This window comes from Aspergillus aculeatus (genome assembly GCF_001890905.1).
Source record: "Aspergillus aculeatus ATCC 16872 unplaced genomic scaffold ASPACscaffold_9, whole genome shotgun sequence".
In the NCBI taxonomy this organism is placed as follows: domain Eukaryota; kingdom Fungi; phylum Ascomycota; class Eurotiomycetes; order Eurotiales; family Aspergillaceae; genus Aspergillus; species Aspergillus aculeatus.
The window spans coordinates 1427828-1453020 of NW_017962984.1; the positions used below are offsets into that span (position 1 = coordinate 1427828).

At 52.1% G+C, this 25193-nt stretch overlaps 9 protein-coding genes and 1 non-coding gene across 10 annotated transcripts; 5 read left to right on the top strand and 5 right to left on the bottom strand.

Annotated features, from left to right (window-relative positions):
- Positions 1–147: 147 nt before the first annotated feature.
- On the bottom strand, positions 148–2326 carry ASPACDRAFT_29709 (putative dynein intermediate chain; the record flags this gene model as incomplete). The annotated part of the gene is made up of 3 exons (XM_020199658.1): positions 148–1272; positions 1325–2116; positions 2192–2326. 3 exons carry the CDS (start codon positions 2324–2326, stop codon positions 148–150), a joined length of 2052 nt encoding a protein of 683 aa, XP_020055847.1.
- A 375-nt stretch (positions 2327–2701) lies between these two features.
- On the top strand, positions 2702–3691 carry ASPACDRAFT_79397 (ATP synthase subunit e). The gene is made up of 3 exons (XM_020205397.1): positions 2702–2847; positions 2971–3157; positions 3279–3691. The coding sequence occupies exons 1-3, from the start codon at positions 2827–2829 to the stop codon at positions 3347–3349; spliced, it is 279 nt and encodes a 92-aa protein (XP_020055848.1). The 5' UTR covers positions 2702–2826; the 3' UTR covers positions 3350–3691.
- A 1313-nt stretch (positions 3692–5004) lies between these two features.
- ASPACDRAFT_29981 (dolichyl-diphosphooligosaccharide--protein glycosyltransferase subunit STT3) lies at positions 5005–7594 on the top strand (the record flags this gene model as incomplete). Its single annotated transcript, XM_020199693.1, has 5 exons — positions 5005–5134; positions 5206–5229; positions 5367–5447; positions 5551–7273; positions 7324–7594. The coding sequence occupies 5 exons, from the start codon at positions 5005–5007 to the stop codon at positions 7592–7594; spliced, it is 2229 nt and encodes a 742-aa protein (XP_020055849.1).
- A 734-nt stretch (positions 7595–8328) lies between these two features.
- On the bottom strand, positions 8329–8791 carry ASPACDRAFT_44175 (uncharacterized protein; the record flags this gene model as incomplete). The annotated part of the gene is made up of 3 exons (XM_020201382.1): positions 8329–8417; positions 8513–8637; positions 8778–8791. The coding sequence occupies 3 exons, from the start codon at positions 8789–8791 to the stop codon at positions 8329–8331; spliced, it is 228 nt and encodes a 75-aa protein (XP_020055850.1).
- Positions 8792–9428: 637 nt separating this feature from the next.
- ASPACDRAFT_121005 (RNA-processing protein PTA1) lies at positions 9429–12669 on the top strand. Its single transcript, XM_020196396.1, has 8 exons — positions 9429–10116; positions 10265–10430; positions 10499–10629; positions 10688–10891; positions 10943–11291; positions 11341–12176; positions 12228–12298; positions 12357–12669. Exons 1-8 carry the CDS (start codon positions 9779–9781, stop codon positions 12497–12499), a joined length of 2238 nt encoding a protein of 745 aa, XP_020055851.1. The 5' UTR covers positions 9429–9778; the 3' UTR covers positions 12500–12669.
- Positions 12670–12760: 91 nt separating this feature from the next.
- On the top strand, positions 12761–12868 carry ASPACDRAFT_t177. The gene has a single exon. It is a non-coding gene; the product is annotated as a tRNA-Met (tRNA).
- A 2530-nt stretch (positions 12869–15398) lies between these two features.
- ASPACDRAFT_79400 (GPI anchored serine-threonine rich family protein) lies at positions 15399–16639 on the bottom strand. The gene is made up of 2 exons (XM_020205398.1): positions 16192–16639; positions 15399–16137 (listed from the first exon to the last, which is right to left on the bottom strand). The coding sequence occupies exons 1-2, from the start codon at positions 16397–16399 to the stop codon at positions 15665–15667; spliced, it is 681 nt and encodes a 226-aa protein (XP_020055852.1). The 5' UTR covers positions 16400–16639; the 3' UTR covers positions 15399–15664.
- A 2234-nt stretch (positions 16640–18873) lies between these two features.
- On the bottom strand, positions 18874–21337 carry ASPACDRAFT_79401 (CCCH zinc finger protein). The gene is made up of 2 exons (XM_020205399.1): positions 19288–21337; positions 18874–19225 (listed from the first exon to the last, which is right to left on the bottom strand). The coding sequence occupies exons 1-2, from the start codon at positions 20968–20970 to the stop codon at positions 18977–18979; spliced, it is 1932 nt and encodes a 643-aa protein (XP_020055853.1). The 5' UTR covers positions 20971–21337; the 3' UTR covers positions 18874–18976.
- A 297-nt stretch (positions 21338–21634) lies between these two features.
- On the top strand, positions 21635–23123 carry ASPACDRAFT_79402 (DNA-directed RNA polymerase III subunit RPC25). The gene is made up of 7 exons (XM_020205400.1): positions 21635–21880; positions 21969–22067; positions 22152–22248; positions 22305–22391; positions 22495–22558; positions 22663–22843; positions 22927–23123. Exons 1-7 carry the CDS (start codon positions 21869–21871, stop codon positions 22969–22971), a joined length of 585 nt encoding a protein of 194 aa, XP_020055854.1. The 5' UTR covers positions 21635–21868; the 3' UTR covers positions 22972–23123.
- Positions 23124–23725: 602 nt separating this feature from the next.
- ASPACDRAFT_52831 (uncharacterized protein) lies at positions 23726–25041 on the bottom strand (the record flags this gene model as incomplete). The annotated part of the gene is made up of 3 exons (XM_020202660.1): positions 23726–24502; positions 24560–24797; positions 24878–25041. 3 exons carry the CDS (start codon positions 25039–25041, stop codon positions 23726–23728), a joined length of 1179 nt encoding a protein of 392 aa, XP_020055855.1.
- Between the last annotated feature and the right edge of the window lie 152 nt (positions 25042–25193).

The window sequence follows — 25193 nt, forward strand, 5'->3', positions numbered from 1 at the left end:
TATCGGTATGAAGAAGATCAAAAATAGCGAGGTTAAGTGCTGAGTGCAAGGGATGACCGGGTGAAAAAGCATGGTGAAGCAATCGAAGTGGCGCTGACCCATGCTTCACTAAGCATAGAGGTCATCGGGACATGGAGCCAAGACACATCAGTTCATGCGGTCCTTCTGCTCCCATTGTCCAACGAGCTTCTTCATCCCTGTCCATTCCTCTGCGCGCACATCTTCCGGAGTACCGCTAAGGCCTTTGCCGACCTCGAAAACCGTCACCACGCCGTCGAGACCACCCGTGGCAATGCGTCTACCCTCTCGCTCTTCCCAAGCCACCTTGTTGAGACTCCTCGTAAGAATGCCACCGCGGCCTCTAGAAGGTGTCGTCTTCACCGCCGGGACCTCTGTGTCCGTGTAGAGATCCCAAACCTCTAGGTTGCCAGCACCATCGACGAGAGAAAAGACTCCAGGGCGGTGAGGGGACCATTTGGCATCGTACACCACATCTTCGCGATTGATCTCAAGGATCGGAGAAACGACTTGAGTCGTGGCTATGGCCGACGTAGCCGGGGCGGTCGTGGCTGGGGGCCGCACACGCCAAAGTTTCACGCTCCAATCTAAACTCGAGCTGAGCAATAGATCACCCAGATCGACCGGGCCGCGGGCCGGATGGAACGCAGTGGACATGATCGGCGCAGCATGGCCACGATACGCCAAACGATGGTCGGTACCAGCCTTAGCCCCCGCTCGATCATAACGGTGGCACGGGTAGATTCCTCCTTCTTCGGTGCCAACAATGAAGAATGTCGGGTCGGATTGGGGGAATGACATGGTTGTGGGTGCAAGATCTTCGGTTTTAGACGGAGGAGGTGTGGACAGCTCCAGATACTCTTGAGGCTGTGAGAGCATATCAACAGTCCATCCACAGACAACCCCATCCGTAGATGCTGTGAGGATGTTGTGGGCATTCTGGGTGCCGATTATTGAGATGCTGTAAACAGGGTGGGTATGTCCGGAGCCGGTCAGGGGCGTCTTCTGAACCGGCGCGCCTCCACCTGCTCGCGACGAACGGGTGTCCCACAGCAGAACCTGGCCCGAATATGATCCACCAACGATCAGGTTGGGATGGAAGGGAGAGAACTTCGCGGCCAATATGTCGGAGGTTGAATGGAAAACATACTCTGGGCGGGAGTGCAGGTGTTGGTTCCAGATCTGGACCAGGCCGTCGGGCTCATGGGGCGCAGAGGGGTTCTTGGTATACGCGGCCAGAACGAGTTCCGGGAACTGTAGAATTCATCAGTCTTGCGATTAGTCGGCATCGACGCGCGTGACAGACCTTTGGAGAGAAGCTCAAATCGCTGATCATACGTTTCTTGCTCCATCGTTCATCCCAGAATTGACAGACCTCTCGGATACCTCGTCTCTTCTTGCCGTGCTCGTCGTCATCATCCAGCTCGCCATCGACACCTCCAAGCTCGTAATCTGCCAGAACATCATATTCTTCATCCAATGCCCGCTCAATCACTTTTGCCGACCGTTCAACAAAGTCTAAGAAGTCGTCCGACGAGGTAACAGCTTTGAGTTCATCTTCGTCCAGTGTGCGCAGCGGATACCGCGTCTTCACCATTTCAGACCCATTTTCATTTTCGGATTTCCGTTGAGCTGTCTGCAGTTCCTCCTCAATTTCTCTGCGAAGCTTCTTCAGAATTTCATCGTCAAGCTCACTGACTTTCTTGTCGGAGCGTTTCGTATCACCTTCATCATCGGAGTCGACAGATATCCCATCAGGTCCTTTCAGATCATCGGTTTGCACTGCTTTGCTGTAGGTGACAATTTCGGGTTTTGGCTCAGGGGCAGGTTGCTGTTCGCTGGCGGCGACAAAGAGCTCGGTCCCGACGGTTTGGACTGCGATTGAATGGGAAACGGTTCGCGCAGGAGGGCTAAAAGCTTCGGCGTTATCTCCGCTCAACTGGCTGGCGCTGAGGACGGAATTTGGTCGGCTGCCTTTGCGCGAGAGGCCATCGGCACCGTGGCCGATCGAAGCTGATCCGGGGCGGTCGACAAGACGGGAAATGAAGTCGTCGAGCTCAGCTCTGCTGTCCGCACGACTGGGGACTGGCGATACGACCTAGGTAAATAATAGAGCTAAGTCGTCCAGCTCGAGTAGAAGAAAATTTTCGCAATTTGCATAAGGGCCTCTTACCTCAGAGGCGTCACCGCTATTAGCGCGAACCTGAGAGAATTCCCTCTGGCGCAATTCCCTCTGGCGCTTGAGTTCGGCGAGTTTGGCTTTCTTAGCAAGGATTTCAGCCTTGCGCTGTTGTATTGACGAGGACATAATGTGAGATTAATATGCACCTAGTAGATCAGAACGGAGGAAATCCGTTCAGACCACGTTTGGGTACAGAATAAGGTGGATTGGTTGTGTTGTTCGTTTATTTACTTCGGGACTTTTGGGGTGAGTGTTAAGTAATTGGAGAGGGAGGGGGGGGTGGGAGTGGAACGGGGCCTCTTAACTTACCGTAGTCCCGTTCCCGACCCTCCCTCCTCTCCTCTCTCCCAATTCCCCCGTCCCGCTTCTCCCAGAATCCCAGAATGCCAAAGTCCGGGTTAACTTAGTTAGTGGTCGGATGACATAAGCGCAGCAGGACCGACGGTCCGGAAAAACTCGCGACAGGAACTTCGTCTTTACAAGCTTCAGTACCCCAGTCCGCATTGCCAGCCATTGACTGTCGATACCCTCCAAACCGGTCGCTCGGAATCCGGCTTCGATCCTTCTTCTCTCACTAACTCTGTTTGATTGCCGCTCCGGAGGCCCAGGGACTCTCTTCAATCAAAATGGCTTCTCAGGGTGTCAACGTGAGTCTCCGCCAGGGCCCGTTCTGATACATACTCCAATCCCAATCCAGCCCAATCCAGCCAACCCAATACCACCCCTCCAGTATGGCCCTCAACTACTAACACTATTCAATTACCTTGTAGGTTTTCCGCTACTCGGCTCTGATTACCGGTCTCGTCTACGGTTTCTACCACCAGTCCTCCCTCACCTCCGCCGCCAAGCACGCAGAGGCCGAGCGTGAATATGCCCGCCAGGAGCGCCTGATCGAGCAGGCCAAGGCCGAATGGAAGAAGAAGACGGCGCCCAAGGACTCTAAGACGAACAGCGGCGGTATGTCTCTTCTCGCTCTCCCCTAAGCTCTCAGCACAACCCGATTTATCCGCGTTCGCTCCTCCCTTGAAATGGCCAGCATGGCCCCCTCCGATGGACGCTAACTGGTGACTATGTGCAGTGATTACGGATCCCGAGGACAGCCGGTTTGACCTTGAGGCTTTCCTGAAGCTGAAGGCCGGTGAGAACTAGATATGTTTGGAAGTATACAGCGAGAAGATGATTTGCTTTTATCTCTCCCCCGACCGGAACCTGGCAGGGTATCGAGGAGAGATTGCGGGATGATCCCGGTTATGTATTATTGTTTGTTGGTCTAATTTCCCAGAGTCGTGTCATTGCGAGCGAAAGGAATGATTTTCTTTTTTCCACTATAGACATCATCCCCGCATCTGTACATACCCTGGGCTGTCGTGCATGTGTACACTACAGTTGGGCCAGAAGAGCAAGAGATTCAGTTGTATGCTTCGGTTTCATTGCTGATCCTTCCGTACTGCTTGCGTACCCCTGCATGACTTCCTGCCCTTGCGCGTGGTGCCGCGTCGGGGGGGGGGGGGGCATTCAAAGGCCGTTTATGGTACTTCATAGGACGCTTGCTAGAAGACCATTGTTCTGCACGTTTGTCTCTTATATTCCAGCCTTAAGTTCTCATTAGAGGGTATCATCGTTAAGGTCTCATTCGTGAGGAATCGATCCCCTAGTGATCCGCAGGGTTTCAACCACGACGACTGCCAATCAAGGCCATTATTTCACTTATATCGTTGTACAGCTCGTCAACTTGCTGAGTGTCATCAACAACAGTGTTGGGGTGTAGTAGTCTGGTTTGTTCGTCCTGGGTCCATCCATGAGCCAAGAGCTTTCCTATTGTGGCTGGGTCACCTCGTTCTGTAGCTGCGGGGTCGAGACCGAGGTAGCTTGCAGCTGTTGCAGGTCTGATTGTTTCATATGCCCTGCTTACTTCTCGCAACGTCTTTTCCTGGAAATATGCTTCAAACGTGTGAGCAAGAGGATTCAGAGGATACTATTTCACATGCTCTGGTAAGGTATCATCACTTACTATCATAACTCTGTACTATCGGCTTCAGTGTATCAGGCCATGGCAACTCTCTCAATATCGTGTAGACGGACTCATGTTTGTGCTGCCAGATTGCCCGCAGTAACGCCACGCAGTTTTGCAGGGAGTCATCTGTCTGTAAAAGGTCTTGTGGCATTCGCTTCGTCAAAAGGCGGGCTTCGTAACTGATAGATATGTGAGAATTCTGGCAAGTGATCGATGATCGACATCAGAGTGCTTACATTTGATCTGTCAGTAAATGAGACAAGAAGTAAGCGGCATAGAAATGGCACAGAAGCTCTGCCTGTCTTTTATCTTGAAAGGAGACGAGATATGCTTCTTCCTCATATGGGGAGAGTATGTCGAAGAGCTTGGACGGTGTAGCGGCCGATGAAATCGCTGCAGCAAGCTGCTCTTGCGAAAGTGGTGGGTTGTTCATTCTTGGCAACTCGATTCCGTGACACTACGACCCTCGCAACAGATCAAAACCGGTGGTGTAGGGGAGTAGAAGCGGGATCGTCAATATGGCTGGCTGGCTGGCTGGCTGGCAATGATAATGATGCAGTGCGGGGACAATCGGAGGTTTCCCCAAAACCGCAACGGGCGGCTTGCGACTTACGTACCTGGCGTGCCAAGACCCCAGAAGAGACCACCTTGCGAAGCTCCAGTCTCGACTCCATCTCCCCCGGTCTCTCTCCCTTTCAACTTCGCTCTCAACGAACCGCCTGGGCAGGACGAGAGTCACTCGCTTATCACTTTTCCCAATTGGAAATTTGATCTTTACTTCCTGGCCATTATGGCCGAATCACCCCTCAATGTCCTTCTAAAGGGTAACACCGGCAGGAACACTCGCGGTCTACTGCGGATTATCATTCTGGGAACTATTGCCGCTGCCGCTGTGTCCAGTCGATTGTTCAGTGTTATTCGTATGTACCACCAGCTCCATTGGCACCGATCATACCTATGCAATTGAGTTGCTGACTGTCTCTATTTCCAGGCTTTGAAAGTATCATTCACGAATGTACGTTGCTCCCATACCGACCGACTTGTTGAAGTATTACCCGACATTCACGTTGAGCTCACTCCGCAGCCCGCGATTGCACATCATACCCGAATCCATCGCCTTAGAACTGACGCTGACATGGTCTTGCCTACTAGTCGATCCTTGGTTCAATTTCAGGGCAACTAAATACTTGGTTCAACATGGCTTTTACAGCTTCTGGGATTGGTTTGACGACAGTAAGTTGCTTCATCATCAACAATTGCCATTGTTCCAGGAGAATGCAATGGCGAAGCCCTTGGGCAAGCAATCCTCAAGTCTGACCACCGTCAAAATTTGCAGGAACCTGGCATCCTCTGGGACGTGTTACGGGTGGTACACTATATCCCGGTCTGATGGTGACCAGCGGCGTGATCTACCACATTCTGCGATTCCTGACCATCCCGGTTGATATCCGTAACATTTGTGTCTTGCTTGCTCCTGGATTCTCGGGCTTGACTGCTTTGGCGATGTATTTCCTTACTTGTGAGATGTCCACGTCGCCATCCGCAGGTCTGCTTGCGGCTGCTTTCATGGGCATCGTCCCTGGCTATATCTCTCGTTCAGTTGCTGGCAGCTATGACAACGAGGCTATCGCCATTTTCTTGCTTGTCTTCACCTTCTTCCTGTGGATCAAGGCTGTCAAAATTGGCTCTATCATGTGGGGTGCATTGACTGCCCTGTTCTACGGCTACATGGTGTCGGCTTGGGGAGGGTATGTTTTCATCACCAACTTGATTCCTCTACACGTCTTCGTTCTCCTTTGCATGGGTAGGTACAGCTCGCGTATCTATATCAGTTACACCACCTGGTATGCTTTGGGCACTTTGGCAAGCATGCAGATTCCTTTCGTTGGATTCTTGCCCATCCGGAACAGTGACCACATGTCTGCTCTCGGTATCTTCGGCTTGCTTCAACTGGTGGCATTTGCCGACTTCGTGCGAGGTTTCATTCCGGGAAAGCATTTCCAGAGACTCCTGACTACCATGATCATTGTCGTTTTTGGCGCTGCATTTGTGGGACTTGTTGTCCTCACTGTCTCTGGAGTCATTGCTCCCTGGAGTGGTCGCTTCTACTCGCTGTGGGATACTGGTTACGCAAAGATTCATATCCCTATCATCGCATCGGTCTCGGAGCACCAGCCTACCGCCTGGCCAGCATTCTTCTTCGATCTCAACTTCTTGATCTGGCTTTTCCCAGCCGGTGTCTACATGTGCTTCCGTGATCTCAAGGACGAGCACGTCTTCGTCATCATCTACTCCGTTCTTGCCAGTTACTTTGCTGGTGTCATGGTTCGTCTGATGCTGACGCTGACCCCTATCGTCTGTGTCGCTGCTGCCCTGGCTCTTTCCACTATTCTTGATACCTATGTTCTTGCCAGCTCAGGCCCCAACCCCAAGGCAAAGGTTGTCGAGGACACCTCATCGGAGCCCCTCCGTTCTGCAAGAAAGCCGGACGTTGGAGTCACATCCTACCTCTCGAAGCTGGTGGTGACATCGTCCGCGATCATCTATCTTCTCTTGTTCGTTGCGCACTGCACCTGGGTCACTTCGAACGCCTATTCTTCCCCATCCGTGGTTCTGGCCAGCCGGATGCCGGATGGAAGCCAGCACATCATCGACGACTACCGTGAGGCCTACTACTGGCTCCGCCAGAACACTCCGCACAATGCCAAGGTCATGTCCTGGTGGGATTATGGCTATCAAATCGGTGGTATGGCTGACCGCCCCACTCTCGTTGACAACAACACCTGGAACAACACCCACATTGCCACCGTTGGAAAGGCGATGAGCTCCCGGGAGGAGGTCAGCTACCCCATTCTTCGGCAGCACGATGTCGACTACGTCCTAGTGGTTTTCGGTGGACTGCTGGGCTACTCCGGTGACGATATCAACAAGTTCCTGTGGATGGTTCGTATCGCCGAAGGTATTTGGCCGGATGAGGTCAAGGAGCGTGACTTCTTCACTGCTCGCGGTGAATACCGTGTAGATGATCAAGCCACACCTACCATGCGCAACAGCTTGATGTAAGGATCTCCTTCTCTGGGATTGGGAGCAAACACTAACGATGAGCTAGGTACAAAATGTCCTATTACAACTACCACACCATGTTCCAGGGCGGTCAGGCCGTGGACCGTGTCCGTGGTGCGAAGCTCCCGGCGGAGGGACCCCAGCTGTCCACCCTCGAGGAGGCCTTCACCAGTGAGAACTGGATCATCCGTATTTACAAGGTCAAGGATTTGGACAACCTGAACCGAGACCACAGCAACGCAGTCGCATTTGACCGCGGCCACAAGCGCAAGCGTACGACCAAGAAGAAGGGCCCTCGTGTTCTGAGAACCGAGTAGGGGAGGGTTGTTGCTTGTTGTTCATGTAGCAGATAGAGTATCCGGGACGATGAAAGTGATCCCTTGTGTACTAGATGTTTCATCATAACCTGTATTTGATCGGCGACATAAGCCAAACTAGCTGTGCAGCTGCACTTCATCATAGTGTGGAACCGCTCGATTGTATGAAGAAATCTACATCATTGTTACCTGCTGAGCAAGAGCGCAGACGGAAGCACCGATTCAGGATTGGATAATATACACATAAAACTCGTAAAACAGAAGCTAAACTTTGAGGGGGAATAAATGAGCAGAGATGAGTGTCAATGACAAGCGGGAAAGATTTGCGGAAGCACTCCTGCTGTTTGAACGTAACACTTGAGGGCCTGTCACTTGATCTGCGGTATACCGAATAATCTTGAACATGATCTAACAACTGGCCGGGCTTCAATCGCTTGCGGTTGTCCGTGGAGTCGTACCAGTAGTGCGAGGGATATACACCATTTTCCGGCGGGCAACCAGGCCTCGGTGTGTATGCTTATGAGTCCATTGAAAGTAGGCGAAGCCCATCAAGGCACAACCAACCCGGGACCGGATGATGATAGCCCCCCGCGCAAAGGAAGATGACCATACAACTCCACGACCCCACGCTTCTCGTTATTTCTTCTCTGCGACGATAGCACCCAACAGTTCAAGCGATTGCGATCGATTGCATCCAAGCAGGAGAAGAGGAAGGGATGTCTATGAACTTCCGTCTATTGCTTCTGCTGAGACTTGGCGGGGGTCTCAGGGACCTTGACGTCGGAGAACTCATCCTGGCCGACGGCGCGGATGGTGTAGGCATCTGGAGAAATTGGGAGGTTGATGGTTAGCTCCAGCTTCTGTGGGATTGATGGGAGACTGGTGCAAACACAAGGGAGGACCTGTGGACAAACATACAGACACCAATGGTGAATCCGACGAGGCACAGGCCGGTAATGGCGTTCTTGACGAGGTAGGGCCGGCGGGCACGCAGGAGGGCGGCTCCGGCGCGGTAGTCCTTGCCGTAGTAGGTGGAGTTGAAGCTGTAAGCGGCAGAAATCGGTGTCAGTATGTTTTAATTGTGCTCTCATGAAGCGGTTTCGTGAATTCGCGGCGGCGAGACGGTGGCATGACTGTCGGTCGCATTTGAAAGGGAACGGCGGGGGGGGGAGGGAGAACATACATTCCAGAGGCCATTTTGACAAGAGTGCTTCGGTCTTGAGTTATCACCGGATGGATCTGGCTTGTAAGGGTATGAAGGAAAGAGGAACGAGAGACGATCCGATCGTTAAAGGCCGAAAGATTGGATGACAGTCTGGATTCCTCCTCCAGAAATTGGATGGGATGCCGCCGGGCTTGGCGTTCCTGGCCGGCCGGACCAGTTGTCCGTCGCTGCGGGGAGGAGATACACTACTATAGAAGACAATTATGTCGGTGGGTTTTGGTTTTATTTGATTATCATATGAGCAGGGCTCGCTGTGTTTGGGTTCCCATACTGACCGTCTATATCCATGTAGTATTAGCGTATGTTGGGTATGACTTCCCTGAGTACTATGTAGTATCTTGTACTGAAAATATATAGTACGATTGGCTGCCTCGCCTCTTATGGTACCTCAACTGGCCTTCGTGATCAAGTCTAACTGCATGATCTGACAGGTCATATGTGACCCTCAAGCATTATTCTCACAACAGTCCCCGAAAGACATAGAACAGAATGTTTATTTTGCGGACAGTGCACGTTATCATTGTATGATGTGATGATTGCCAGCTGCCATGAGCGGGAGGCATAGCACGTGACTGGGAGGAGCGTGACTTTACCTGTCTTTGTCTAGGTCTCGGCTTCTTCATACAATCAATTCAGTTCCGCGTTTAACCTCCTCTCCTCTCCACGTTCCCCCTTCCACCGCCATCCACCTTTGATCTCGCCAGCAATTCATCTTCTTCACTCGACCCGGGATCTCTTGCACACGTCTCTCTCAGCGACCATCTCCGACATTCTCTACGCCTCGTATGTGTCTCGGGGACAAATAGTCGTCGCGGCCGTGTTATAAGCTCCGTGCCTTGGCACCTTACTTCCCTGCGTAGACAGCTTTGACCGGTGACAATCAGCATTGAATCTGCCAACCCGCCTCGCCCGCCCGTCTTCTGCCAGGCCGTTACCACCGGCCGCTGAACGGAGTCGTAATGGCTCAATCGGCCGATCACCTCGTCGATCAGATCGCGCAGCTTAATGCTGCCCGCAATCTCGTTCTGGGCGATGCCGCCTTCTACCCCCAGATCGTGAACGGCGTTCTTCCTATAATCGGATCGCGTGCGCGACTAGAACTGCGGAGATGGGGCGCGGAGTTTCTGGCCGAAACATTTTCTAGCCCGGCGCTGGCTTCGACACAGAAGGAGCAGCTGGCCGCCAACGTCCTACAGGCGCAGCGCGAGATACTGGAGTTACCGGAAGGAGATCCCTTGGTCTTGAAACATATAGTGCAGAGTGCTGCCAGTCTGTATCCGTTGGTGTTTAGGCATATGTAGGTCACCGGCGTTTGCTTGTTGTTCACTGCCCCGAGACCTCCCCTCCCAGGGGAAAAAAGCCTTCGTAGACGCTCGCATGAAGCAGACGTGATGCGTAAAATGTCTTTCTTATTGGGCGCAACCACTAACATCTCAATGCTGCAGTATCAACCACCCGCGAGATGGAGCCATATGGGAGAATATGACCGCAATCAAAGAAGGTATCCTGCGGCGATGGGACTCGTTTCCTTCGCAGGTCAAGATCTGTTGCATCAAGTTCGTTCAACGCGTGGTTCAAGTGCAGACCCATGGACCGATTGCGGACCCTAGAGTACGTACACAGGATCCGATCAGAGGTGTTTTGTGCGATCTGAAGTTAATGGTTCCTTTCTTGCCTAGCGGCCTGACCAGAACGAAACCTCCTTGGCTATCGTGCCTCGCAATCATCCCGTTCTGTCACTTCCTAACCTCGAGGCAGAAGCCTCTGGACTTCTGGATCGACTTCTGTCTGCTCTGCAGGAAGAATCGAGGTACTTGCTCTTGACCGAGAACTGGGAACTTCTGGGAATGTTGCTAATGTCTCCGTAGCGACCCCATCCTCGTGAACGCAACGCTGAACTGCCTGGCAGTCCTCATCCGCAGTCGACAGTCCATCGGCAACAAAATCATCAATGCGATCATGAATTTCTTCCCTGCGAGACAAGTACGCCCACCCATAACTCCGGCTATCCGGGTCGGAGTCAAATCGATGGAGAGAACCGCCAGGGCCGTTCTCGAACATATAATGAAGAGGTGAGACAAGGATGTACGGTCAACCTGTACTATGTGCTGAAAACTGTCTAGGAATCCCAACCATCCATTCTTTCGTAAGATGGAACAGCACGTCGATCGGCTGAAGAACTCACGCCTCGAGATCGTTGACGACGCAACAAGAAAACGTGGACCACCTGCCGAACCCACGGACGGGCTTGACAAAACGAAACGAACGAAACTCGACGCAGAGACGCCACCCTTGGTCAAAATCCCGCCACTTCCTCCTGGCCCAACCAGTTACTCGCAGCTCTTTACCCTGACGGAGGATGCTGAAGCTGCACGCTTTGATGTCAAGCAACTACCTCCAGATCTTCTTGTCAACATCGTCGTTCCCATTCTCGCTCGAGTGGATCAGTCGGCGTTGACCCAGTCTATCGATGTAAGTCAAGACGCCAGGACGCAGAAGCAATATACTGACCCAGCAATAGGCCATTCGCATGCGCTACGAGACAATTCAGAAGCGACAGGCCGCGCAGGCTCCGGCGGCGGCGGCGGCTACCGACGACGACGACGATTACGAGCCAGAGTACCAACCTATGGACGTTGCTGAACCGGCGCGTGAGCAGGCTGATGCTGTGGCGGCCGAAGTAGCAGAAATTCAGCCAGATCTTGTCTCATTGGGACCGTTCGTCTTACCTCAGCCCCCTCCGCTGTCAGAGGTCGAGGCTGCAGAAGTTGGTCGCAGTGCTGTCGGGAGAGTATTCGGTATGCTAGCGTCTAGTGCAGTCGCCTCGAATCCGGCGAAGGGAAAGAATCAGCAGCAGCCGGGATTTGCTCGATTGGCGGGTAGCACCTTCGACCGAGACGCTTGGGTCACTCTACTCACCCGACTCGCCACAAGAGCTCCAGCAGGCCTGGAAACGGGGACAGGGAAATTCGGACAAGACGCATCGAGTCGAGGCAAGGCAACGATCTCTAATACAATCCGGGAGACTCTATATAGGTACATCTTGGAGGACTTCCGGGGCCGGGTGAATGTGGGCATCATGTGGTTGAACGAAGAGTGGTACAATGACCGGGTACAGATGCAGTTCACTGCCTCGCAGCGGAGGCCAGAGGACGAGGAAGCTACTGTACCGCTGTTTTATGACCACTGGGTCTTGAGACTCTTGGATGGGTTCTTGCCATATATCGATTCACGAGACACCAAGATCTTCATCCGCTTCTTGAGTGAGATTCCGGAGGTGACAATACCCATCACACAGCGGGTCGCTAGTCTTGCCAAGGACCCCGAGCGTGTCAGTCTATGCGTTCAATCACTACTGTAGGTCAACTGCTGGGAAACTCGGGGACCCTTTATGCTGACCATCACCAGGTATCTGATCATGTTTCGACCCCCGGCCCGCGAGATATGTCTCAATGCCTTGGAGCATGTACATGAGACCTGTACGTTCCGAGTTCTTCGCTACCCATTTGTCTTATAAGCTAATTTGTGTCGACGCAGATGAGGAATCACGTCCCGCTGCTGGCAAGGTGTTGGCCAAATGGCGCCCCAAGACAACGCAGCCACAGCCAGAACAGCAAACGGCACTGGCGAGTCGCAGTGCCACAACAGGGAACAGCGCGACTCCCGTTGGTAGTGCTTGAGGCACTTGATAGAGCCTGTACAGTTTATGGATCATCCCGCTGCTCGAAGGAAGCGTAACCTGGACTTCCCGAAATGGATTATCACATTGTGCCAATAGACGAACTCTCAATCATGTAATATACATCCTTTAATTTAGTGCCTGTAGTTGGTTTCAATTGTCCGCCGCGGGATGCAAGCCTGTTGCAAGTTAAAGATCTTTCCGTGTCGGGACCATTGTATTCGGATATAAATGCAGATGAAATGACGCTTTTCAACAAGTTGTCTCGATGGTGTAGTTGGTTATCACGTGGGTCTCATACGCAGTATGACATGGAAGCTTCAACTTCCTTGATATCCCAAGGCCGGGAGTTCGAACCTCCCTCGGGACATTTCTTTTGGCACTTTCATCTACGACTCTGGACGGAATTGGCCATTCTTTTTGTTGGGTTGAGTGTCAATCCGCTGCCCTTGGGAAGCCGACTGCCTGGGTGATGTAAGAACATGGGTAAAAATGTTGTTTTAGGTTGTGGTGATCAAACTGTGTGGTCATACTTCCTCATAGGCCTGATCACATTTTGCCTACATCATCTTATCCTATATATTTTCCTCTCCAGGATGCTGGACAATTCGAGCCTCGTTTCTTTTTTTTTTTTTTTTTTTTTGTACAGGAATCCTATTGTTCTTCCTGCCTACTAGAACACCCCCAGGGATTCTATAATGCGTTGAATTGCCTCCGAGCTTCCACCATCCATGCCTATGCGCATCCCAAGTAGCCAACATAAGAACAGCTACCAACCTGCAACCTATCATAAGTCACAAAGCACAAGAAACAAGAATGCAGTCAAATGTCTCCTTACTACTACGGCAAGCTCACTCTTCAATCCTTCTCTTGTCCTAAATACTAGGCTCCCAGATAACCTGTCTCGAAAGCACCGCCCACTACGTAGTGTTCAATCGATCGAGTCTCCCCAGTGCATCCACAGACCACAGTATGCAAAAGGACCCCGGCAAAGCTCAACGGGATACTTTCCCTGTCTGCATCGACCCTACAAGAAAGATCAAGCTTTTTTCTTTTTCAATCTCGCATCTGTATACCCTTCCATACCAGCGAAAAGCAATGGTACAAACCCACCAGCAATACTGCAAAACCATGAGAAACGGTATTCAAACCGTACCTCCGTTCCTTGCCAACCACGCACCCCACCAGCCAGCAAACCGAGGGCGCCATCATGTGGAAGAAACATTCCTCATGCGCATGACAGTATGGCTTGAGTTCAAGAGTAGCCTAGTTTGCCTCAGGTGCCTACCTAGTAGATGCGAAGGTAGGTAGGTAGTAGGCAGGGAGCGTGGGGGATCTGGAGGTCGTCGGCAAGGTCATTCATATTTCATCTCTTATTAGAGGGATCCACCCTTTGCCGTAGAGATCGAACCACTATACTATAGCACTAAGTACTCATAGAGTCATAGCAAACTAGATTACGCCCTAGCTTGACTAGAGCCTGCTGATTGTAACCGAGCATCTCTTAGCAGTGCCCAGAGTCATGCTCGGTTCAGAATGGTAGGGTGATCTTGCTCTTTCAGGGAGGTGTTCACAGATCCCCTTGTGCTCGAAGCCAACCAGCAAGTAAACCAGCGTAGAACTAGAACCACAATCCCAGTCCGACGGACGAATGCATACTAGTAAATTCAAGTAACATTTGGAAGGAAACGTGAGGAAATGAGATAAACTTCAGTAAGCTAGCGTCGGACTTTCGGGCACAAAGGAGAACAACCAGATGGAAGAACGAGCTGGATTCAGTTAGAATGGGGTGTATATAAGTTAGGGGGAGGGGGGGGAGAGAGGGGAAATGATGGCCTCGGAGATAGATACCAGTTCCACACAGAAGTGGTGGACTCGAGTCCTCGCTCGCTCGCTTTCTCCACCAATTCAATCCTCCCCCCAAAGCTTGAGTTCTTTTGCTTGTTGCTGTCTCCCATATCTTAATCATCAATAGCTAACTAACTAACTACGCTACATACTTGATTATAAATCACATACATCGTGCGAAGAAAGTCACCAACCACCGTGACCGTGTAAAGAGGTAAAATTACATACCCTAGTACCGCTGCGATACCCACCTTGTCTATGGAGTGATTTACTGTACAAGTACGGTATGTCAAAATACCTCACACTCACCAGCTGACCTCGAGAGGCTCAGCCCCCCCTCCCCTCCGGGCCCGAGAGCGCTTTAATTTCCGGTTCGAGGCCTACTAGCCATTCAGATGGAAGAACCCGAGCGTTTTAACGGTCTGATTTGTTTACTCTCTACTCGAGTATAATAATAGTCAATTATTGAAATGATTTGCCCTCCAGGCGTCCACCAATGGGTTTAGGCGTAGTACACTGACTGAATAATTGCTTCTGGTGGGCGCTGGTCCTGAGGCCCCGTTCTATTTTCTCTATCATCCTATTGTTCATTTCTTTCTTTCCTCTTGCCGTCTGCCAATTTCCCTTCCAGGTTCCTTCTTGTGGAGGGTGGGATAGGTGAAATAAGTAGTTAACTGCTGCTGCTGCTGCTGCTGCTGCTGGTTGCCCCACCCCGCCTAGGGTCGGCTTACATACACTATAGCATGTACTATGTACTATATAGCAACTAGACTGGCATTGGGATGCTTGATTGCCTACCATGCGGGGATTGGTGGATTGTCGGCAGGCGACGCAGGTACACCGCATGCCCCGGCAGGTTGCGGCACGACGCCGTTACCGAGGTATCCTGCCTGTCACCTACATTCCTGCAAACGCCTCCCCGGGGATAATCCCTCGTGACAGCTGCCTCTCGAACGTGCTCATCTTGAAGAAGACCGGTGTCATTCATTACAGTATCCATATCTACATCCTCATACCATACAAATCGACGTTCAAAACCATTAGCTCCGCCCAACCGGAGTAAAACAGTGGAGTGATACTTGTAAAATGAAAATACCACAGCATCGTCCCATATTAAGAGAGGTTCACTGACTCGAGAATCCCTTGACAATGACATCGTGCAGTGGCCGGAAAAGTTGTGGGGTAGAAAAACAGGGGTGTGAGAAGTGAAGATGGTGAAAGCGTGAAAGAAGGCGCTCAAAAGCTATGTACTAGAAGCGGAAAAGAGTCATGTTTAAGTCAACCATGATCGATAATGGTTCTCGTTCTCGGCCGCCCTCTAGACAAGAGCGATAGCGGCAACAATCAACGCAAGCATGCCAGTGGACGCCCGGTTGACCACGCCGGCGTTGGCGGGGGCAAAGGTGCTAGAGGCAGTGGCAGAGGTGGTGCCCGAAGTGCTGGACGAGCCAGAGGAAGAAGACGCGGTGGAAGTCTTGGAGGCAGTCACAGCGGTGGAGTTAGAACCCGAAGAAGTAGAAGAGACGGCGCCGGTGCTGGTCACAGTCGACAGAGTGGTGGCGGTGCCAGTGGTCTTCTCGCTGGAAGAAGAGGAAGTGGTCGAGGAGCTGGAAGTCGTCGACTTGACAGTCGAGGTGGACACAACACCGGTGACACCAGCGACGGAGAAGCGGGGAGTGTAGTTGATATCATCCGTGTCCTCATCATTGATGATCTCGATCGCGTAATCGGATCTGCTGACCAGGCTGGCGGAAGGAGTCCAGGTAAAGCTACCAGAGTTGGCAATGCCCGCTACAGGGAGTCAGTACTTGATAGTAAACGATTGGTGCGGCCGCGAATACTCACCGGCAAGGCTGTCACCGGAGGAGGTGGTGAAGACGGCGCCCCACTGGAGTCTCAGGCTGACGGTTCCGTTGGAGTTGGCATCCCAAGTCAGAGTAGTCGGGGATCCGGCCGTGAAGGTGTAGCCACCCTCGGGAACGTTGAAGGGGTTGCTGGCCGCATTGGCAAGAGTAGCAATGGCGCCGAGCGCAAGGCAGAGCATAGAACGCATCTTGATAAATGTATACGGGCGAGGGATTAAGATAGACAGTTGGAATCTAATATAATCCGAAAGGGTAATTAATCGATGCAAGACCGAAAGATGGGATGGTTGGGAGGAGTTGGGGATAAAGAGTGGAAGTGAGTGAGATGCGACTTGGGAGTCAGACGGTCAGAAAAGAGTGAACCGGGTGAGTAGTAGACACGAGCTGATGAACGGAGGAGGGAAGCAAGAACTTGGCTGTCGCACAAGAAGGGAAGGAAGGAAGGGAAAGAAAAGGAAGAAAGAAAAGAAAGGAAGGCCAAGGACTAATAAACAGATCCGATCAATGCAGCAAAGCAATTGACAGCCAGGCAAAGCACGAGTAACTTAACTTACTGTGTTTGTCGACCTGATTTTAGCGTACCGGACCATCTCCTACAAAACTAGCCTGCATTGGGAGTCCCCAAGTCCCCATTAGTCCCCAAGTCTCCAGTCTTTGCCCCCCTCCGGTCCGTGGCGATGAAAGTGGAAAGTCAAATCATCAATAGATCGAGAGTCCGCCATGGTTGGTTGCAGTTCTCTTGTCCTTATTGAGCTTAGATACTTCCCCTAAGAATAGTACTAGGAAAACCCTGAGCTACCACGGAATCACAACTCACTAATCCGTACGATACAGTATGTATATTCATGAAGGAAAAAGTTGATAGAACCCCCTCTGTCAGAAGATTGGGATCTAGACTGAGATTGTTGTGGTTCCTGCCCGGAGTCCTGCCCTGTCCTATCAAGTCTGCTTTCTCAGCAATGGACCCCTTCAAGTTAACTAACCAAGTCAAGTTACATGAGTAGTACTCCGTCCCGTAGAGCGAGTCTCGAGTCTGGAGTCTGGACACTAGGAGGAGTGGACCCCTCCGTTGTTAACTCCCCGTTGATTTGATTAGTTTAGTGGCTGTAAGATTAAAAAACATCCTTTTGCATTTTTTTGAACCCTCAGTGAGTCTCCACTCCACGCGCAAGGTTTGTTAGCCGCTTGCCCACCGTCCCCATCCCATTGGGCGGTGCCTGGTACCTTACCTTCGGGTACGATACGGTACCGTGACCGGCACAGGGTACGGAATCTCTTCTTCAACCTGAATCAGCTCAACCGAACGCTGGTTCGGAGGGTTCGAGGGTTCGAGGGTTCGAGGGTTCTGAGGTGCTCGGGCTGAATTTCCGAACTGAAATCGCCATCTCAGCTGGACTGGCTGGAATGTGGCCATCCATGATGCTTCCGTGGTTCGCATTGGTTGCACACACATGGCCGTGACTTATTTTGGGCGAATGGTGATGGACGTCAATTTCAGTAGGGTATCTTATCTTACATTATACCTATACCTAGTAGGAATATCTGAACCATAGCCGATCTTGTAATCGATACATTACAAAAAAAAGGGTCAAAGCAGTCTAACCTAGGAAGCCTGGCCCTCAACAGCCCTGGATTAAGAGTGAGACATGATCGAGACTCTGATCCCATCTCATCGCAATGCGTTAGGTTGACTTGATTTACTTTCGACCTCAGCTCGATCAAAGATTGTGGAGAATCTACAGTCATGGAGTCCTGTAGGTGGTAGTACTGCACATACAATCTCGGGCTACTCAAGATGAGTCGCATTGCATAGATCAGCCACCTGGCACTCAGCTCCTTTTCTCTACCTTTTAGGGTAATTCAAACTAGCCTCAGAAACGATTCGCCAGTCCACTTCCATCGCACCCGAAATTGGTAAAGGATCGTCCGCACGAATCCGACCTCCCGAGTGCCCGTCCGTCTTTCTAACGTTTGTACCAAACTAACCAGCTTGCCTCCCCGCACCAGTCTCCTCTCATGAAAAAGGCAGATGATGATCATGATGAAGATGATAATATCCGAAGTAACTCCCGCCCTGAAAGGAGGGCCCCCTTCCTCCCTCAACGCTCGCGACGTCTAATCCGCTTTCGCTCCTTTTCCCGGGACGCTCTCCCACCAAAAAAGCAGGTCTCCTCGCCCACTGGGCACTGACAATGACAACTATCCCAACAGACACAGACAGGTCTTATGCATCCGAGCATAGCATCTCGTATCGAGCTTGCAAGCTCGAAGTCATACAAAGGAGGACACCGTATAGCGTTTACCCAGGAAAGCCACATGGCTATTTTCGGGAGCGGAGGAACAGGAGAAGATAGAATCTACCTTCGTCCTTTTCCATTTCCCACCACCGCGGGCGCGCAGTTCTGAGTGTCCGACTGGGTCAATCACTGAAAGGACAGGTACGGTATGGAGGATGTACGGTAGGGCAACTCCAACCTACTAGATACAGGTGCGAAGAGCCCGGAGGGTGCTCCGTTAAGGAGATCTAGCCGACTCGGCGGAGAAAACCCGCGAAGAGCAGCTGCTGGACTTGGCGGGACGGTGTCGGGCGTCAGTCAGTCAGTCAGTCAGTCCATGCTCCCCCGTACCGTGCATAGCAAGTGTGGTCTACCAATTTTTTTTTGTATTGTAAACATGAGAAGTGTGTATGAATGTATGTACATTGCATTACCGCTGTAATGGCGCTGGAAATAACGTCTAACTATAAGTCATGCAGTCATCTTCATCTATGCCATCGTGGGAGTAGCAGCGGCATCGGCCCCCTGTCCGGGAGCCGTACTCGCGGACACCACTGCCACCTCCTCCTCATCCTGGCGCTCCTCATTTCCGGGTGAAGCTTTTACCTCCTCGGCGAGAGATGTCGCGCCGTTGCTGTCCTCTGGCTCCTTCGGTGTATCGAGCATGCCGTTCTCTCCAAGCCAAACAATTGCCTCCATCACCTTACGGTCATCCTCGGTTTTTTGACGATCCAAAAGCTGATGATTGTGCTTGTTAGTTGGAATGTGCGGGACTTGGGAGTCCGACAAAGAACACTTACCGCTTGAAGAAGTCCCTTTCGTCCCTTTTGCTCCGCGTGTTTTGTTTTGGCTCCTCGCTCGGGCAGTTCATGCGAGAACCTGCACCGATTCCCATGCAAACAACGGCCATTACGGGCAAAATGCCGGCATACCTTCTTCTTCGGTTCGCGAGCCGGGGGTGGCACTCGCTCCGGCCCTTCGCGTTTGGATGTGGCTTCCTCGGGTGCAGCATCATCGTCGCTGTCATCAGAATCCTCAGAAGATGATTCAGATCCGCTGGAAGATGTCCAGTCACTACTATCAGAGTCGTCTAGGGACGATACGCTGGCTCCGTCGTCGACCCGAATCACCGCAGCCTGTGCGTTCGCGTCATTTGCAGGAACAAGCTCCTCCGCAGCTGGAGCACCCGCTGGTAGCGTAGTGGGCTCGGGTGGCTTGATCAGAATATCCGGGGCAGTTTCTCTTGGGGCAACAGGCTGAGCCTGATCGGCGGATGTGCTTGTTGAACTCTTTTGGAGTTCCTCCACCTTCATACGGGCCCTCTCAGCATCGGCTTCAGCTTTAGCGACCCGCTTTTCTTCTCTCATCAATTTTCGCCGCAGCTTGTCCGCTTTGAGCTTGGCCTTCGCAGCAATATCGACAGGATCATTATAATCCTTCTGCCCGTCCTTTTGGCCCTGCTGCTCGCGCCCTTTCTGGTTCTTTGAATCCTTCTGCGGGGCTTTCTGCTCCTGTCGCTGCAACCTCCTCTGCCGCAACGCCTCCTCTCGGGCTTTCTTAGCCTCCTCCATGGCTTTCTTCTTCTCTTCGACTCTCGCCTGGGTCGGAAAGCGCTTCTTCCGCTCTTCGATCCACGCTTTGATGTCCTCAGGCGACTGTAACGTCGAAGTTCGTCCCCTGTAAGTGAATTGCAGAGGCGCAGAAGCGCTCACTGCCCCAGTTCCTCCTTCCGCGGCCAGCCGTGCCTCCTCATCCACATCGTCTTCCTCTTCACTAGACTCATGATCTTCTGTTTTCGGCGTCAAACCAAGTTGGTTATGCTTTCTCTTCTTCTTCTTTGGCTTTCGAGCGGCGTCAGCCGTTGGAGGTGGTTTGGAGGGCAGCAGAGGGTTTCCAAAACTAGGGACCGGTGGTGGTGCCGCAACTCGAGGCGCACTTGCCTGAGGTGGGCGCCCAAAAGCTGAGTTATGATCCCGTTTAATGCCGTGGTTCATTTGCTTATCTGGTTGGATATTGTGATGGTTGTGGTTGAAGGCGCGTCCACCTCGCTGGTGCCCGCGTTGCCCTCCGGAAAAGCCCCCCGTCGATCCCGAATTGTCAAATCCCCAGCGCATAGGCGGCCCCATGAGTGGGGGCTGGACCGTTTGCGCAGCATGGTTGTGAGAAGGTACGGTGGGAGGGTATGTAGGAGCAGGTTGTGCAGCGGCCACGGGGTAGTTCTGTTGGGTTTGATACGGAGTAGGAACGTGTGCTACGGGCGCTGGGACGTACGGTTGGGGCGGGTTGAAGGATGGTGCAGCTGTAGTACGATGCTGGAAATTGGGTGACCGCGTAGGCGCGAACTGGGGGGTCGGAATTGCTCGTGGAGTGGGAGCGAGAGGCTGAGGCGTGTATCCCGCGTAATTCATGGGTGTGTAGCCGCCGACAGACCCAGGACCGGTGGCCGCGACAGTCGCAGGCGAATATCCCCGATTGGCATTCATATCGGGTGCCATGTAATGGCTGCCGCCACGTCCACCCCCTCCTCCGCCGCCACGGTGATGGCTTCCGTAGCCTCCTCTCCCCCGACCTCGGTAGTGTGCACCGGGGGCGCGCCCGCCGCGTTGTTGACCGTGATAGCCCGCATTGTACTGGGCTGCATAGGGAGCAGCGTTGTGTCCATGGTGGTATTGCTGTTGCGGATGCGGGTGCTGCTGGTGTGGCGGCTGGTGCGGCTGGTGCTGGTGCTGGTGCTGGTGCTGTTGCTGGGAGGAAGGAGGAGGAGGGGGAGGCGGAGGAAAAGAGAACCCCTGAGGATTGTTGTTCATGGCGAGAAGACCTCGATCGATCTTCCAAAGGTGACAGAGACAGCCAACATGCACGCCATTCTCTTTTTCTCGGATCTGAGAGCGGCGGCGAGGTCGAGCTCGGCGCTACTTCTTATAACAAAATGGGCGGCGGCGGATGGGACCTTTCGCTGCAGCTGCCGCCGAGATTCTTCCGTTCCGAAGGACGCATCAAGTTGCAAATGGGTCACGTGATAGAACCTAGGCCTCGGAGGCGGCGGCGGCGGATTCTCCTCAGGCAGAAAATTCAGGCCAATGTGCCGCCTGCCAATGGTGGGAATTGCATCTTATCGCATGCAGCTAATCGGATATTGTTTGAGTCGTGATCTTTACATGTCCTGACATGGCGTCGGAGGGGTGAATCTGTTTAATTTCATGAGAAGAATTTGATAACGACCTGAAAAAACGGGATATGGAATTGTGTCCCATCATCCTCTGAGGTTTTGACTTGTTCTCGTGTCTTGTACTCCTACCTAAATTATTACTCGATTGGGACGAAAGAAAAAAAATTCCCGGGCTCCGTCACCAACACGCCGTGTGCGCATCCTCGCCCAGCATGTTCATCCTTGTCAGTCTCCTTGAAACATATATGCTCTCCTTAGATGCAGTAACTGTGCTTGACCTAAAAGTAACATCGACTGACCGGATCTCCACAGACCACTGTCTCCGATCTCATCCAGATCTCCCCCGAGGATTTCTCGAAGTACAGCGCTGTGGCCCTCGAAGATAATATCAACGAGAAGTATGCCAATAAAGTTAGTTCACCCTTGCCCCCCTACCCCGTCCCTCGAGTGTCCAAAGCATATATGACGCATGAACTAAAAAACCTCATGGGACAGGTGATCCAAAAAATCGGCCTGTGCATTGGGTTCTATGACCTGCTCGAGTCCTCGGACGGTCTTATCGGCCATGGAACCGGACTCGTCAATGTGAACGGTAAAGGCTCCTCTTCCTCAACATGCAGAAGCTCACTTTCTGACCATGGATGGCAGTGAAATTTCGGCTCATCGTCTTCCGTCCCTTCAAAGGAGAGATCATGCTCGGAAAGATCTCGAGTGCTACTGAACATGGCATCAAAAGTGGGCTCTTCCCCCTCCCTCTCCGCCCCCTTTCGACTATAGCCCATGTTCTTCGTCTCGACGGCCCATTTCCCACTTCTGACACATGGGTTTTTTCTTCCAGTCGGTGTCGAATTCTTCAACGATATTCTCGTCCCTCCCGATCTTCTCCTCGACGGAGCCAGATTGTAAGTCCTCCCCCCTTGCCTTCTGCTTCCCTCATACCCAGCCTTCATCCCTTCTCCAATAACATCCCCACCTCCCACCACATACTAACGCAAAGGACAAACAGCGACTACGCAGATCAAGTCTGGATCTGGGAGAACGAAGACGGCTCGACCTTCTATTTCGACGTCGGAGAAGTCGTCCGTTTCCGCGTGGAGATGGAGGAGTGGCATGATCAGATTCCCAACGCCCCCGATCTAGGCGATGGCGCCGCCGTGATTGAACGAAAACCACCATATTCGATCATTGTACGTTTCATTATTGAATCCCATCAACTCCAATCTGTGTGCCCCTTGGGGGATGGATTATCATATACTAACGCCTGGGGCAGGGTTCGATGCAAATGGCCGGCTTGGGACCCATATCTTGGTGGTGATTGAATGGATCCTCTTTCTTTCTTTCTTTCGTTCTTTCTATTGTAGATTTACCATCTCCTGGTCGTGTTCATTCCTGGCGTATATGTTTGGTTGGCTACAGTAATCGATTTGGGGAAAATCTGATAAAGTGAGTCATCAAAGTGATGTGGGCATGTGTAATTTTAGGAGGGGAGGGGGGGATTCTCTTTCTGGCTAGATGTCTCAAAAGTCGCTTTCGGGTAGGAACATGAGAACTTATTTTAATATCTGGCACAGGCGTGATATATTGGTTTGAAATCGTCGGTGTACGTCGATGTTCTGGTCCGACTTCCTGGCGTACATGGTTACTGAAACTGCTACTTCAGGGTTCAATAGGCTGATTATTCACGGAAGAGGACCAAAATATCATAAACATGGATTGCCTGAAGAGGTTGTAATCGATGCTTAGATAGTATGAGGATACATCTTCTATGCGAGCATGGGATGCCGACATAAGGGCCAGCTGCTCGGGAGCACGGAAACAAGCCCTGGGAATACCTTCAACAGGCCAAGCGTTATGCATATCTCAGAGATGAGGCGGGCCACTAACCCGCGGACAGTGGTCAGTGGAATTTGAAAAATCTTTGGCGCAGCAAATGTCATCACATTATTCATTACGATCCTAGATAAGACTATCAATGCCAAGCTGCGAACCTACCAGAGGCGACAGCCATCGAACCGGGCATTGAGGTGGACAAACACGCTAGTGGATTAAAAACAACATGAGCCATCCACCTACGAAGCTGCCCACAGCGGGGTCACCCGTTTGACGTATTTCATAAACTTGAAGAACCCGACGGCATGTTCAACATTGCCATATGGATCAACCACCCGCTCCGGGAATGCTATACCAGCCCCATGAAGGCCTCGGACAATGCGCCCATCGGGATCATAAAAGCCACCTGAGACCGAGTCAAAGTCAGGCTCCAATGCACGGCCATTGACCGACAGCTCTGGAAGTGGGTCTCGCGTAAAGCCCACGGCTTGAACTATATGTGTGCATGATGGCAGGACCCGCTGGTATTGGGCTGATTCCTGGCCGCCCCCGCAGTCTACCTTCGTGATGAAGCGGCCGGCCTCGGACTGGGGTAGTTTGTCATCCTCCAACTGCTGGCGAGCGAAATCAGCGGCATGACCCTTGAGTCCAGTATTATCTCGGAGGATCCAGCCATCCATAAACTCCGCGTAACGCAGCGGATGTCGCGTGAACCATTTGATGCGGAGTTCAGGATGGGAGCTGCGTGCCAAGTCTACCAGGTTGAGTAGGGCTAGAATTGCACTGTGAGAGGCTCCTACCACGGCAATTTCCAAGGGCTTGTTGTGGGGAAGATGTGTGATTAGTACACTAGGCTTCAGCACAAGATCAAGATCCAGCCTTTCGATGTGGTGCCCGGTAATAGGGATTGAGACTTCCGTGGGGGATGACCCCGTGCAGAGAACAAGTCGGGGTGTCATCACATCAATCTCGTCTTGGGAATCGTGAAATTTGATTCGAACTGTCCAATCGGATGTCTACACAAAGTTAGCATTACGAGAAGAAGCTTTACCAGGAGAACAGCACGAACTGACTTGCTCGGAAAGATTGGCAGCTGTGACTGTACCTCGACATGGCAGAACATTGTCCATCTTCGTGAGTCCGTCGGTGAGCGCACAAACCACATCCGCAGCATGATGTAGATGACAGGTCTTATCCTGGTCAAGCTTGGCCATAGTCGTAAAAGGATTAGGCATGCGGGTATCGGCAATAACGGATCTGAAGGGTTGAACGGCGGTAGCATAGGCTTGGAAAAACGACACCTTGGTGTTGCTGATGCTGTGGTGTCAGCTAGGATGCTCCCGGGCCACAATCTCGACCGTAATTAGAGTGCCTGATCCGGATACACTCACCTGGGAACTTCGCGATACTTCCGGTTGACTCGACCTCCTTGAAAGTATGGATCAACCCAGGCGATTTTTCCACCAAGCCGCTTTTCTAGTAGACTTCCAACGACTGCCAAACCAGCAGGACCAGCTCCCACCACAACCGCGGCACATCTCTGATGCTGTGCCATTCTGAGGACGCTTTCTGGCTGTAGAGACTCTCAGGCAACGAGATACCGTATCAAAGCTCTAAGTGTCCGCTGTGGAGAAAACCCACAGTATGTAGTATCCGAAGAGCAAGCTGAATATCTTTAGAGGAGAGGGCGAATGAGCAATTTAAGGT

Coding starts and splice junctions, on each gene's coding strand:
- ASPACDRAFT_79400 (XM_020205398.1), bottom strand. CDS start 16,399: ATGCGTTCTATGCTCTGCCTTGCGCTCGGCGCCATTGCTACTCTTGCC. Junction 16,138..16,191: donor CTCCGGTGACAGCCTTGCCG/GTGAGTATTCGC, acceptor GACTCCCTGTAG/CGGGCATTGCCAACTCTGGT.
- ASPACDRAFT_121005 (XM_020196396.1), top strand. CDS start 9,779: ATGGCTCAATCGGCCGATCACCTCGTCGATCAGATCGCGCAGCTTAAT. Junction 10,117..10,264: donor CCGTTGGTGTTTAGGCATAT/GTAGGTCACCGG, acceptor TCAATGCTGCAG/TATCAACCACCCGCGAGATG. Junction 10,431..10,498: donor GACCGATTGCGGACCCTAGA/GTACGTACACAG, acceptor TTTCTTGCCTAG/CGGCCTGACCAGAACGAAAC.
- ASPACDRAFT_79401 (XM_020205399.1), bottom strand. CDS start 20,970: ATGAATGCCAATCGGGGATATTCGCCTGCGACTGTCGCGGCCACCGGT. Junction 19,226..19,287: donor GAAAGGGACTTCTTCAAGCG/GTAAGTGTTCTT, acceptor CACAATCATCAG/CTTTTGGATCGTCAAAAAAC.
- ASPACDRAFT_79397 (XM_020205397.1), top strand. CDS start 2,827: ATGGCTTCTCAGGGTGTCAAC. Junction 2,848..2,970: donor TGGCTTCTCAGGGTGTCAAC/GTGAGTCTCCGC, acceptor ATTACCTTGTAG/GTTTTCCGCTACTCGGCTCT. Junction 3,158..3,278: donor CTCTAAGACGAACAGCGGCG/GTATGTCTCTTC, acceptor GACTATGTGCAG/TGATTACGGATCCCGAGGAC.
- ASPACDRAFT_79402 (XM_020205400.1), top strand. Junction 22,392..22,494: donor TACTGAACATGGCATCAAAA/GTGGGCTCTTCC, acceptor TTTTTCTTCCAG/TCGGTGTCGAATTCTTCAAC. Junction 22,559..22,662: donor CTCCTCGACGGAGCCAGATT/GTAAGTCCTCCC, acceptor AAGGACAAACAG/CGACTACGCAGATCAAGTCT.